Source organism: Geospiza fortis, unplaced genomic scaffold (assembly GCF_000277835.1).
Source record: "Geospiza fortis unplaced genomic scaffold, GeoFor_1.0 scaffold78, whole genome shotgun sequence".
NCBI lineage: Eukaryota > Metazoa > Chordata > Aves > Passeriformes > Thraupidae > Geospiza > Geospiza fortis.
The window spans coordinates 5,672,735-5,685,829 of NW_005054339.1; the positions used below are offsets into that span (position 1 = coordinate 5,672,735).

At 46.2% G+C, this 13,095-nt stretch overlaps 2 protein-coding genes across 5 annotated transcripts in view; one reads left to right on the forward strand and one right to left on the reverse strand.

Annotated features, from left to right (window-relative positions):
- Positions 1-157, reverse strand: part of LOC115948016 — an 8,187-nt gene extending 8,030 nt beyond the window's left edge. The window contains exon 1 of the mRNA XM_031058252.1: positions 133-157. Coding sequence (XP_030914112.1) covers positions 133-157 — 25 coding nt within the window. The remainder of the gene's footprint in view (positions 1-132) is intronic.
- On the forward strand, positions 7-11,720 carry GATA2 (GATA binding protein 2). 4 transcript variants are annotated; one of them, XM_005422470.3, is made up of 6 exons: positions 7-180; positions 670-1,157; positions 1,812-2,411; positions 5,005-5,150; positions 8,100-8,225; positions 9,053-11,720. In XM_005422470.3, the coding sequence occupies exons 2-6, from the start codon at positions 929-931 to the stop codon at positions 9,350-9,352; spliced, it is 1,401 nt and encodes a 466-aa protein (XP_005422527.1). In that variant the 5' UTR covers positions 7-180; positions 670-928; the 3' UTR covers positions 9,353-11,720. The 4 variants fall into 4 exon arrangements, with proteins under 4 accessions (XP_005422527.1, XP_030914022.1, XP_030914023.1 ...); XM_031058162.1 differs by having other exon boundaries at positions 9,061-11,720; XM_031058163.1 differs by having other exon boundaries at positions 8,104-8,225.
- The last annotated feature ends 1,375 nt before the right edge of the window (positions 11,721-13,095 follow it).

Consider the following 13,095-nt stretch of genomic DNA (forward strand, 5'->3'; position numbering starts at 1 on the left):
AGCGGCTTTGCCATCTGAGTAACACTCTCCATCCAATCTTCTCTGCTCTTCCCGCGCTCGCTCTGCCTTTGCCCCCTCCTCTCCCTCTTCGCCTTTTTAATTCCCCCTCGGTTCTCCCCCTCTTTGCCGCACTCGCATCCTCCACGCCGGCATTCATCGCCACCCAGCCTCCCGCGCCGGGTAAGTGTGGGGCGCGGGGGGGTCGCCGCGCCACTGCCAGGGCGCACTCGCTGCTTTCTCTAAACACTCTTCTCTCCACTCTTCTTCTCTACCCCCTCCTTATTTCTCCCCCTCCTTTTCCTTTTGTGTTAGTTGGAGTTCTTGCTAGAACTACGCTGTATGAGTTCTGCCGTTCTTCCTTTTTTACCTCTCTTTTGAAGCCAGCTGGAAAAACTCCTATTGACGTTTCTAGCGAGGGGGGGGGGAGAACGAAACTATTTCCTTTTTCCCCTTTTTCCCTTTTTTCCCTTTCCCGTCTTTTTTCCTTTTTGTTTTAAGTTAAGAGTTTGAAATGGATCTCTGTTTATTTTGTGGGGCAATGAGCAGGGAGAGAGCAAGGCAAGGAGTTTTGGGGACAGGAGATTTTTGGAAGGGAGGAGGGGCTCTGCTTCCCGCTCCCCTTCCATGTACCTCTGGGAAAAGAAGCCGGCCGGCTGTCTCTCCCTACAGGTGCTGCCCCGGCGCTTCCCCGGACCTGCCTCCGCTACCCGCCTGTTGACGGAGGGACACGCTGACTTCAGGGGTCCTCTCCCACGCCTCAGAGGGCGCGCTCCAGTCACCCGGCGGTTTTCTTTCGAAGAAAAGCCACCCCAATCTCTTAAAACCCACCAGGCAGCGTCAAAAGCGACCCCCCGAGCAGCACTCCCCGCCCCCACCGAGCGCCGCTCGCTCCTGGCCTGGGGGTGGGTGAGAGGGGAGGCCCACGGCCATGGAGGTGGCCACGGATCAGCCTCGCTGGATGGCCCACCACGCCGTGCTCAACGGGCAGCACCCCGACAGCCACCACCCCGGGCTGGCTCACAACTACATGGAACCAGCGCAGCTCCTACCTCCGGATGAAGTCGACGTCTTCTTCAACCACCTGGACTCCCAGGGCAACCCTTACTACGCCAATTCGGCCCATGCCCGGGCCAGGGTCTCGTACAGCCAGGCACACGGTAAATCAGCGCCCCGGCCCCTTCCCCGCCGTGCGAGCCGCGGGTGTCCCGCGCGGGGCTGAGAAGTTTCTCTCGGGGCCGCTTCGGTGTGTCGGAGCCGGGGAAAAGGAGATCGAAAACAGGATAGACAGGCAGGCACGGGTGGATTTTAACCCTAGGGATAACCAAGGGCTAGCGGAGGGGAGGGAAAGAAAGGGGGGAGGTGAGAGAGGAAGGGGAAACAGTGTGCGCACGGGCTAAAACTTCTCAGACACGGCTACTTCCCGGATGCAAAATACAAACCGATTCAAACCGGCGATGGATTTTATTTGGGGGTGTTCTTAGGAGCCAAAGAGAGAGCATTACGGCAGCTCATAAAGATAGAGCAGAAAGGGGGTTGCTGCATTTTCCTAGGAATGGGGTGGGAGGAAAGGGATTGCCTGAGTGCCCCTCCTGCTCCCCTTGCTCCTTCTGGCCGGGCTGGTTGGTATGTCCCTCAGATGGAACAGGGGGAAGGGGCTGCTGCACCAGCCTGGCTGCTCTTCCCTGGGTTGTGAAGTCTCTCCCGTGGCCGCCTGTCCTCTGGCTGCCCAGCCTCGAGGAGCTTCGGTCTTCCCCAGCCGCTCCGGGCTGAGCCGGCACACGCTGACCCCAAACGCTCTTGTGTTTCTACAGCCCGCCTGACCGGGAGTCAAATGTGCCGGCCTCATCTTATCCACAGCCCCGGGATCCCTTGGCTGGACAGCAGCAAGGCGGCACTGTCTGCCCATCACCACAACCCCTGGACCGTCAGCCCCTTCACTAAGACACCCCTTCACCCCTCGGCGGCCGGAGCGCCTGGGGCCATCTCGGTGTCCCCGGGCAGCAGCACCTCCAGCACCGCCTCCGTGTCTTCGCTCACCCCGGCCTCGCACTCCGGCTCCCACCTCTTCGGCTTCCCCCCGACCCCTCCCAAGGAAGTGTCCCCAGACCCCAACTCCACCAGCGCCGCCTCCCCTTCTTCCTCCGCCGGGGCTCGGCAGGAGGACAAAGACAGCATCAAGTACCAAGTGTCGCTGTCGGAGGGGATGAAGATGGAGAGCGCCAGCCCGCTCAGAAGCAGCCTCACCAGCATGGGGGCCCAGCCCTCTACCCACCACCCCATTCCCACCTACCCCTCCTACGTGCCGGCAGCCCACGACTACAGCAGCAGCCTCTTCCACCCGGGCAGCTTTCTGGGGGGCCCCGCGTCCAGCTTCACCCCCAAGCCGCGGAGCAAGGCCAGGTCCTGCTCGGGTAAGTGTCCAGCCTGGAAGGGCCGCGCTCCGGGGACTTCGTGCGGGCTCTTGGGGCGGGCATGCGGGCTGCTGCGAGGCTGGGTGCTTGTGTTGGCCCGCTTCGGGACAGAGGGACAGGTGACTGCTTGGTTCTGCTTTTCTGGGTTTTTAGAAGTAGGAGATGGAGCCTGGACTGGGCTCCTGTGGGTGCCGATGAGCACAGGGCGCTCGAGCGGGCCGCGGGGCGCGGGACCGGGGCAGGCTGAGCCAGCAGACCGCGCTGTACAAAGAGGGATTTATATGGAGAAAGAAACCCGAACCCTTTTCATCGGAGAAAAGCAGGCCTCAGGCTCCCGAGGGGCTCAGGCTCGACCCTGCTCCCTCACGTCAGGCAAGCCCCCATGGATGACACATGGGGACTTTCCAGCCATAGGTATTTCTCCCTCCGTAATTTCCACGTCTCTCCATTAACACCACCCGAAGCTCCAGTGCAAGATGAAAGCGAAACTTCCCTGGCCTGTCCCCTTCAGATCGCAAAGGGCCTTTTTCCCTTCGTGTTTTACAAGAGCAAAAGTTCAAATATAGTTTACATACCAGTGCAGAAGACTAAGGTGTCCAGTCACTGCTAACTTACTCCAGCCTAACTTTAACTAGAGAATACTTTCCCCCCGCTTTTTTTTTACCCTGAATCAGACATATCTCTGCTTCCAAACAACTGCCTGCAGACCTTTCCCATGCTCACCCTTCCTTGCATTTCTTCTAAAAGTGCGGTCCTAAATCTGTAAATTAGGCAATGAACAAAGTTTTGACCCCACTTTGAAATCACAGTAGTTATACATCTAGACACAAATTATGACAATTTATGTAATTCAACTGATCTTCTTGGTTTAGTATTCTCACCAATGGAAGGATATTAACTGCAATATATTGGGGCTGAATTTAGACAGTACTTTAAAAATAAATGGCCCTATAGGCATTTGCATATGTATTCCATTGAACATATTTGCTTATGAATTCACTACATGTTTTTATTTAAGTAGACAATAATTTAGAAATGTGATCTCTTATGAGTTTTGCAACAAAAATACCAGCTATTTTACAAGCTCATCAGTAGTATTTCAAATGATTCCTCGGAAGGGAAAAATGCATTCTTTCTCTCGTTATTTCCAGGCAGTTGCCACTATGTGTATGCATTTTTAGTGCTTAGAGAAGCTACAGGCAATGGGTAGCCCAAACCTCCTGAGTCTGGAATCTAGCTCAAGATCCAGGTGTCTAAAGACAAGAAGGATCCTGAGTAGCTTTTTTAAAATTTGTGTCCCATAGCTGCTGCTGACTTTTAGATGGGGGAAACAAGGACCTTTTTTCTTTTGTTTTACTGTTGCTTCTTTTTTTCCCCTCTGTGAGGGAGCTCCCAGTGTAAGGAACTGGGGAAAGTTCGTGACCACTTAGTGTTTTTGTAGGAAAACTAAGACTCACGACAGGACGACTCCTGCAGCTTCCTGCCCTAGGAGGGACAAGAGCTACAAAAGCAGAGCCGCAGAGCTCCCCTCATTTCTCACTCCAGACTGTGTTGTTTAAAAGCTACCCACTCCCTAGATTAAGGCAGACACGAGCCCCGCTGAACTCAACATGGCCTGCTTCAGTTATTAGCAAAAAGAATTTCCTTTCCAGTTAGATACTGTAGGATTTGCATAAACGGTATTAAGAGAGATTTCTATATTAAGCAGACCTGCCCTCAAACCATCCAAGGCAAATGAACTTTTAGCAGGAAGCTCTCTGATGCAGAAACAGATATCTTGGAGTTACATGTTGTGTTTTATTTAATGCAGCCATTCTACAATGCTATGTTTACCACATTGTACTAAAACTAATAATGAAGGTAAACTGCTCCTTACCAAATCCAAACTGGATTGTTGAAAAATCACAAAAACAGAAAAGAACTCAAGCCTCTTTTTTACAGTAATGTCCAGTGAAACTGGACTTTCTCAAAGAACAGCATTAACAGCGTTTTTATGCCTTTAGAACAAAAATCATAACTGAGACTCTGGTATTTTGTATCCATTCCCAGTCTGCTCGGCTCTACTTTCTCATCCCGTAGCGTTTGGAACAGAAAAGAAAGTGCAGAATTGGAGGTCTTTTTGCTTAGATTTATTTCTAGAAAACCTCTGACTCTGACTCTAAGGTGTTGTGTGTTTGCAGGTGTGTGTGTTGGTGTGCATGTGCACGGGTGTTTCTGTGGCAGGGGAACACGGGATTTCACCACCGGAGTGCAATAGGTCCGGGACGGGAGCGGTGCCCAGTGAAGACCCAGGGAGTTCTGGCTGAAATGATAACTTCCATCTGACACAATGAGAGTGTCAGTCTTTCTCACTTTGCAGAGAGCGCTGCCTATCCCTGATCATGACATAAAATACTCGCTGGAGCCTGGGAGTTCTTGAAACACCGAGCTCCTTGCTGCCTGTACTGTAGATGTCACTGCTGTCTGGTTGTGCTTAATTAACAGAATTAACACACTGTTTTGACTTCTGAAAAACGCCTAAAAGACAATACAGAAAGATTTTGTGAATTTGTTTTTAAAGAAAGAAATCTGTTTTCTTCATGTTTCCATTTAGAAGGCAGAGAGTGTGTGAACTGTGGAGCCACTGCTACCCCTCTCTGGAGAAGAGACGGCACCGGGCATTACCTGTGTAACGCCTGCGGGCTCTACCACAAAATGAACGGGCAAAACCGACCTCTCATTAAACCCAAGCGAAGGCTGGTAGGTGTCTTTATTCCTCCTGGGTTTGGGGATAAATAAGGCAGCGGGACCACCCACAGGCACGAGTCGGTCGTGCCTCATCTCTGCTCAGCCCCTGCGTGGAGCCGAGCTCTGTACTGTACCGGGGGTCAGTCACGGCGAGGTCACTGCCGTGCCTCGGGGCACATCTCCCCCTCCGCCCGTCCCGCCAGGAGCCCCGAGCCCGCCGCTGTCCCGAGCCTCCCTGCCGCTCACAATGCATGCGGGATATCGTGTGTCCTTCGCCCCGTTTGTCCTCAGATGACAGCTTTTAATTTAATTCCTCATTTACTTGGTCTCTTGGGACGGTTTGGGCGCACACTGGGAGCGAAAGGGTTATGAGCGTGAATGTCCTCCACCATGGACTAAAAAAAAGTTCCAGCTCCAGAAAAGCAAAACAAATCAGATGAGTCAAAGCTACTGCTCCCCACTCAAAAATTATTTGTATAAAAGCCATGAAGTAATTTTCACTCTTATAGTCTCTGGCAATATTAATATTGGTTCCCTCCCCAGACAATCCCCTACTGTTAAAAAAAATCCTATTATTTTTCCATGGAGTCACCTATACTTTGTATTTTCATTTGACTGATTAAAAAAAAAAAAGTCCTTTCTAAGCTCCTGGTAGTAGTTTCCTATCCGGATATCTGTACGTTAAAGATAATGAAACTTTGTGTATCTGTTTCCTGACTCTAAAAGCTTTAGAGAGTTTCTATAGGCAAGCCTTGCCAGTCATGCTTGCTGTTTTGAAATTTCTAATACACTCTACTCCGCAAATAATGCGTAAAATGCTAAGAATAATAAATATATTTTTTGGAGCTTTGTGATTTATGGTGCCTAAGTCTCCTAGCTATTCGTGGGCAAATATCAACGAGGTTTAGAGAGCAGAAAATTGGCATTACTGTTCTAACACTGGGATGGGATATAGAAGATTTCTGTCCTGAGTCAGAATTTCAGCTATGTAAGCTTCTTAATGACTTGCCTTCTAAAGTGACTGACATATAGAAAAATGTTAAGACAACAGTGTAACATTATCGTCTCTCAAGCTCAAGTGCTTTCCAGACTGAATGGGACAGGCCATAGAGTTAAGCAGCATAGTTGAGTATCAGTAAGCCATCTCAAATATGCAAACATAGGTCTCCACCTTCCAGTGTGTTGGGAGACTGTTATACTTAGCTCATTGTGCAGGGTTTGGGGGGCACTAGAGAGGTTTTCTTTTGGTGTTTAGCTGTTTAAATGTTTAGTTTTAATTGATTTACAGCTTTGTTTATTGCCCCTTTTTCCACTGTAGTTTGCTTGTTTGCGGGGGAGAGGAGGTGGCCATCTTTGGGAATTTGTTCATCTGCCCTGCAATAACAAAGTGATCGTATTAATAATGTCAGCATTTGGACGTCTGGCATTAATTGTGTCTGGGTTGCATGAGTGCATTTGCAGTAGGGGGTACCCCCTCTTTCTGCCTTTGGCCTGTTCTCACAGGCGAGTAAGGCACCGGAATATATGAGTCTCCGAGGGCCTGATTCTTGCCTAAAGCTGCTGATCTGTCCATCAGCTTTGGGAAAGTTACAGGGGGCCATGGCATAAATCAGGAGCAAGTGAGAACAGAACCCTGCGCTCCTCTTGGGTGAGCGGGCCGAGCTGCGCATCCAGCGGTGCCCGCTCCCCACCGGAGCTGGCGGGCAGGGAAGCACACTGAATTCCCTGGGAATCCCACTGCCCTGGGACTGGCCCTGCTCATGGAGATGCCCTGTGCATTCCTGTGAGCTTTGCTGGGCTTCACCCCACGGCCCTCCATGGCTAATTGCAGAAATATCCAGGGAGCAAGGCCCCGGGGAACGACCGCGATTGATACGCTTTAGGAACTAAACTCCAATTTAAAAAAATACCGAGTCCTCAGCATTAATTCAGTAGCACAAAACGGACTTGGTGTTTTGACCAATTCTAGAGGCAGGGCTGAGGGTTTCTAATACAAAATAATTTCCCAAAATACGGGGTGCAGTTAGTCTGTCCGTAACACAGTGTCCATGCACAAAGGACTCTTTATCATGGGTCTGCTAGACAAGGGCCCGTCCAGGAATCACGGGCGCCTGCAGTTCTACTTTTCCTGTTCTTGTTTTGGGAGGTGGGTGAATGTTTGGGCTTTTCTCTTTCCCCTCACCTTGGTTTCAGCAGAACAATAGTTTTGTGGAAGGGTGGTGGATTTTTTGGCGATTTTGTTTAATTTTAAGACAGTTGTTTGAGGGCTTGTCAGCCAAGGAACTAAGTAGGGACAGAGTCGGCAGACGGGGGTCAGCGGAATCATTGCTGCAAGGCATGAAATTTGGTTTGCTAAATATTTAAAGAAAGTTGGAGCCGGTTTTGTTTTCTCCCTTTCACTTGTAAATGCAAACTGAATTGCCAGTGATGGCTCTGATAAATACTGCACCCAGCTAAGTAATGTGGTTCATTTTCTTTTGTGTCCACCTTTCAAGGGCCAGAGTAGGGGTAAAAATCACATTCTTAAAGATTCCCTATTTTCAAACCCAGTCCCAATATTGACAAAGACTAAAATTCGTCATTGAAGAAAAAGGCGAATGCATTTTCATAACGGATGCATTCTAGAATCCTGAAAAGGGAAAATTTGAAAAAGTCAAGATTATTTTTTCCCCCCTCTAAAATTTTTGTTTGTGGAATCAGAGATTCAATGTTTCTCTTCTTACTTCCGTTGCACACAGAGTGCTATGGGGCTTTAAAGTTTGCATAGGATAATATTTAAATTCGAACAAAAACATAACATCCATAAAACTTAAAACCGACAGCAGCTTTCCTCCAACCCTGATACTCTGTAAAATCTTAGTAACAAGTTCTCCCCAAACTAAATATTGAGTCCAATTTGACCTTTCTCGTGATCTCCCTCCACCTGGTGATACATTTTAATTTTCTTTTTCTTTTGGTTAGTCAGCGGCCAGGAGAGCAGGGACTTGTTGTGCCAACTGTCAGACAACCACCACGACCTTATGGCGACGTAATGCAAACGGGGACCCAGTTTGTAATGCCTGTGGACTCTACTATAAATTGCACAATGTGAGTATTTACTCATCTCATGTGTCGCTGCTTGCCTAGTGTGGATTGATGTCTTAACTGCATGGTGCTCACTGGGCTTTTATTGGTTTCAGGGGTTTGGTTGTTGTTTTATTCCTTGCCCGTCTCTAAGGTTCCCCTGGGAAGTGACAGCCGTTCTTTGTCAGCATAGTGATGCTAAGTTCAGTGACATTACAATGTATTAGCTTGGCTTCTGGCTTGGGCAAACCAGGCAAAACAGAGCTGCCACACTTGGTTTTAACTAAGTGGGTTTTGTGTGCCGTTTCCCTCCAGAAACAGAGGCCATTTGGAAGGGGCTCTGTGCAGAAATTAATCCTGATGGGCTATCTTCATTTTGACTTGTAAAAAAAATAATTGTATCTAAGGCTTTGTTGTGTTATTTAATTTTTCTAAAAGAAATTAATCCTAAGCAGGAGCACTTGATGCGTTGGAACGTTATTTACACTGTAGGTAACAGAGGTTACTGGTACAAGATTGCTCATGTCTCAGGACTGAGTTTGGGTCAGCATGAGCCTCCTAGTTTGATCTTCTATTAGGAAATTAATGAGGACTGAGGGTAAACCTACGGGAAAGAGAGTCATCAGCTGCCAAATTCAGTTCAATTTGTTTTTCATGTCTAGGGTTTTTTTGTGTGTGTGGTTTTATTAAACAAATCAATATAAACAAGTTCTGCAGAGAGAAACACCATTTTTTTTGGCCAGAAAAAGGTCTCCATCCAGGAAAAACACATGGGGGCTGTCCAAATATTTTCATTTTTGCACAATAAAGTCATTTTGTCTGCATGAGCCTGATTTTCTCATTTCTTGCAGGTGAACAGGCCTCTGACCATGAAAAAGGAAGGAATTCAGACCAGGAATAGGAAAATGTCCAACAAATCAAAGAAAAGCAAGAAAGGCTCTGAGTGTTTTGAGGAACTGTCCAAGTGCATGCAGGAGAAGTCGTCTCCCTTCAGCGCTGCTGCCCTTGCCAGTCACATGGCACCCATGGGGCATTTGCCCCCTTTCAGCCACTCTGGACACATCTTACCAACGCCTACCCCCATCCACCCATCTTCCAGCATCTCATTTGGACACCCACACCCATCCAGCATGGTTACAGCCATGGGATAAAACCTGATGACCAAGAGACCCATCCAGATATTAGGAACATGGGACTTTGCCTAAGATGACAGCAAGTAAGACAATGTTCTGCCAAGAGGAGAATGTAGGGATGGCAAAAGGAGACCTTTGCTCCCATGTGGTTAACTTTTAATGCTGGACTAAAACCTTGCAAATGATGGGTCTTCTGCAGAAATGTGTAGTGGTGCCTGTAATGCACTTTGCCCCCTCAGGTATAAGAAAAAAGAACTCACCTGTTCGATACTTAATGGTCCAGCAGGAAGCAAAAGATGGCAGAAGCTGAAAGAGAAGGCTTGGAACTGGTTTTCCTTTCTCTCTTTGTTATTACTGTGAATATTGTAAAGAGATATAAGCAGCCTCCCAGGATGGATTTGGCTCACTGGAAGCCAGACATGCTGGATTTCTATTGCGGACTTTGTTTGGGATAGGGAAAAAAAGAAGAAAAAAAACCAAAAAAAGAAAAGTAAAAAAAAAAACCACAAGAGAAAGAAAAGGGCGTCTTTATTAAACCATAAGTTTTAAAATCAGACACAAAGTCATATTTATTTTGTTTTCCACAAAAAGCCTCAGCCCCTCTGATTGCATGTTTTTGTGCTGTCATTTGCAATGGCTACCCTGTAAGAAAAGCTGCCTTCAAAACAAGGAGAGGGGAAATGTACTCAACAGCCCTCTTGGATTAGCTCATCTATCTTCCATACCAAAGTTACCAGGAAGGGGGGAAAAATTGTGAGGGTAAGGAACAAAGCAAAAATGTAGCCATAATACGGGATTTTAATATACCCAAGATGGTGATTATTTTGACACAATTCCTTCATTCTTCTCCCTAACATAAAAGATTTATTTAAAAAAAGAGCCCCTCTCCCAACTACCCTATTGTTGTTCCTCCAACCAGACAACCTGGGTCAGACAAACTGTTGGGGAAAAACTCCAGGGAAGGCAATCCTGCACTAGCAAGAGGTGAGAGCTGCAACACAATTTTGGTAAATGCCTGTAGAAGTTCTAGCACAGCCAAAACTATAATGGGGCACAAAAACCATCCTGCTCGCAGACTTTGGAGGTTGAAGCATTTTGTTCTGTTGTGTTGGCAGCTGTCGCTTAAAAATGCAGATTAGCTGCTTGGGTAAACTTTGGGCAGTGTGGCCACCACATCCACATGCAGCCAGCGCCTGCTGTCTCAGGCACCCACCCCGGTGGAGTCCACCGGGAGGAAGGGCAGAAATGAGGCTGAGATCACTGGAGGGGGAAAAAGAGAGACAATCAGTTTGAGCTTCACACATCCATCAAATCCCAGACACAGAGACAGCTGAGGGAAAGCATCGTTCTAAGGGGAACGTGTGTTTTCCGTAGCAGATTTTATATGAAAACAAGAAAAGAACAAAAAAAAAAAATTAAATCTCCCATTATGAAACCATATTGTACGTAAATGACCGAAAACAAAGCTATTGCCAATGTGAAGTGTGTTCTATTGATTGTTATGATCTGATGCCTCTCGTGAACACAAGCTCCAGTATAACATACGGTGTACATATTTAGGTATACTTCTGATGAAAATGCCCCAATGAACAGAGGGGTTTGATAATGTAAACCACGTAAGCTTAACTCTGTGAAAAGCTTTTTATTTTATTTTTTTAAATTTTAACTATTTTGTTGTTGGGTTTTTCTTTTTTTTTTTTTTTTTTGATCAAGCCAAATTGTATCTTTACTGCAAAAGTCCTGCTTTAAAGAAAAAAACAGAATGAAACAAAAAAAGGATGTATGTAAATTTTTTTAAGCCTGTAATTTTTAAGCCTACTAAAATGTAGTATTTTATAATTAAGAACCAAGCAGCCATGAAAATCCTGCTTTCCTCTTTTTTTTTGGTCTGTGTAGGCATATAGGTGCACTTTGTAAAGAAGTGGAAATAAATGGGAAACTAAATTGGTTGGGAGAAATAATAAGAATTTTTAATCTACTGAGGTAAAAAATTAGGTCCTTTTTACTTTTTACCTTTTACAATGGTACAGTTGTACATTATTTGTACCCAACTCAAATTTCTGTAGGATTTGGGCAGAGGGGAAGGGGTGTGGGTGAAAGACAGGGATTACTGATACAGTTGACAAAGTGCAATATATTGTCAGTCACTGCAGCATAGACAACAGCAGTTGAGATTTAAATTATTTTGTACTTGTATCAGCATAAAAATTCTTCAGTATTTTCTGTTTTTATTTTAATTTTTATTTTGCTTATTTTTGGATTAGTGAACTAAATTATTGTTAATTATGTACAACATGTTTATATATTGTCTGTAAAAAGTGTATGCTTTCCTCATATTCCTTCAAGGTGAATATTGCTAAGAATAATAAATACCTTTTTTGTGAAACTACCTGTGCCCTGCTTCATGTCATAAAAGCTGCTTTTAGCAGGGAGAGAGGAAAAATTATCGTCATTGTTGCCAGTAGAATTATTAGCTTATACTTTATGAAGAGCAGGCTATGATATTTTGAAACCCTAACAGGGTAGGACAAAAGAGGGTAGTTCAAGAATGATTTAGTATTGGAAGCACAGGTACAAAAGCTCATTCTCCAGTGTTTTGGAGTGATGAGGTTAAGCAGTTAAGTGGGCCTAAGTTTCTAAGTGAGTTTAAATTTTGAGGGAGCAGCTACATTGGAGATGATGAACTGTGGTTTCTCTTGAATTTTTTTTTTTTTTTTGTGTTTTATTAAAGTGTTTGGAGAAATACTTTTACATTAAAAACACATTTTAAAAGCACTGTAAACATAGAAAAGAGGCCAGCTACCTCATGGATTTCAAGGCAGGACCTGTATTAGACCAGAGAAAGTTCTCCAAAGGAATACTCTCCACCTGGAAACCTGTTCCTTGCCATTTGTCATTATCAGTGGTGGGAAGGGAGCAAGGGGGGATGGCCAGCCTGGAGCTGCTCAGTGCTGTCCTGGGAACAGGGATACAGCCTTGAGTGCAGGGAGGTGTGCACATGGACTGGCATGTGAGGATGGAGAAAAGGGCTGACCAAACACATCTTCCATGACACCAAAGCTTGGCAGCTGCTTTCATCACACAGTCGAGTTTGACCCACACAAGGAACCCCTTGGGGCCCTACAAAGTGAAGCAAAGTCTTGCAAATTCACCCTGCCATGTGTAGGGGCGGGCATTGCTGCTACAACAATATTTTTAAGAAAACTGCTAGTGAATTTTGGGTTTCCTCCTTTGACCCCCTGTGGAAACCAGCTTGGGGATAACTCTACTCATTAAGGAAAAAAATGACCCGGGTTCCTTTCTCAGTGTGTGTGTATGTGTGTGTGAATTCCAGCCCTTTCTAGCAGTGCTTGTCTTTCTCCCTGCAGCCTCCTGCCCAGCCCTAGTTGCAAGCCCTGCTTGTGAATTCCATGGAGCTGCAGCAGCTCTCCATGTGCTGAAGGAAGAACACACAACTGGGACAGGGCCTTCCTGCATCATTTCAGATGAGTTAATCATCTCTCTAACTTGTTCAGCAAGGCTTAGTGCAAACACCCATTAAAAAAAAAAAAAAGAAAAAAAAGGCAGTTTATAGCATACTGTGAAAGCTTCATTTAGAAAGAAAAATATTTAAAAAGAAACATGTTCTTTTTCAGACAGGTTTAAAATAGGATTATAACTAAACTCAGCCTCTCTCCCTCCATCTTTGAATAGCTGAGAAACGAGAACTAGCAATACCTCTTTAAAATTTGGAATAATCAAGCTGTTTGCTTTGGTTGCAC

What these genes read in the sequence shown, in the direction of transcription:
- GATA2 (XM_005422470.3), top strand. Translation starts at nt 929, where the DNA reads ATGGAGGTGGCCACGGATCAGCCTCGCTGGATGGCCCACCACGCCGTG. An exon ending in CTCGTACAGCCAGGCACACG is followed by an intron (nt 1,158 to 1,811) that starts GTAAATCAGCGC and finishes GTGTTTCTACAG; the next exon opens with CCCGCCTGACCGGGAGTCAA. An exon ending in TTAAACCCAAGCGAAGGCTG is followed by an intron (nt 5,151 to 8,099) that starts GTAGGTGTCTTT and finishes TCTTTTGGTTAG; the next exon opens with TCAGCGGCCAGGAGAGCAGG.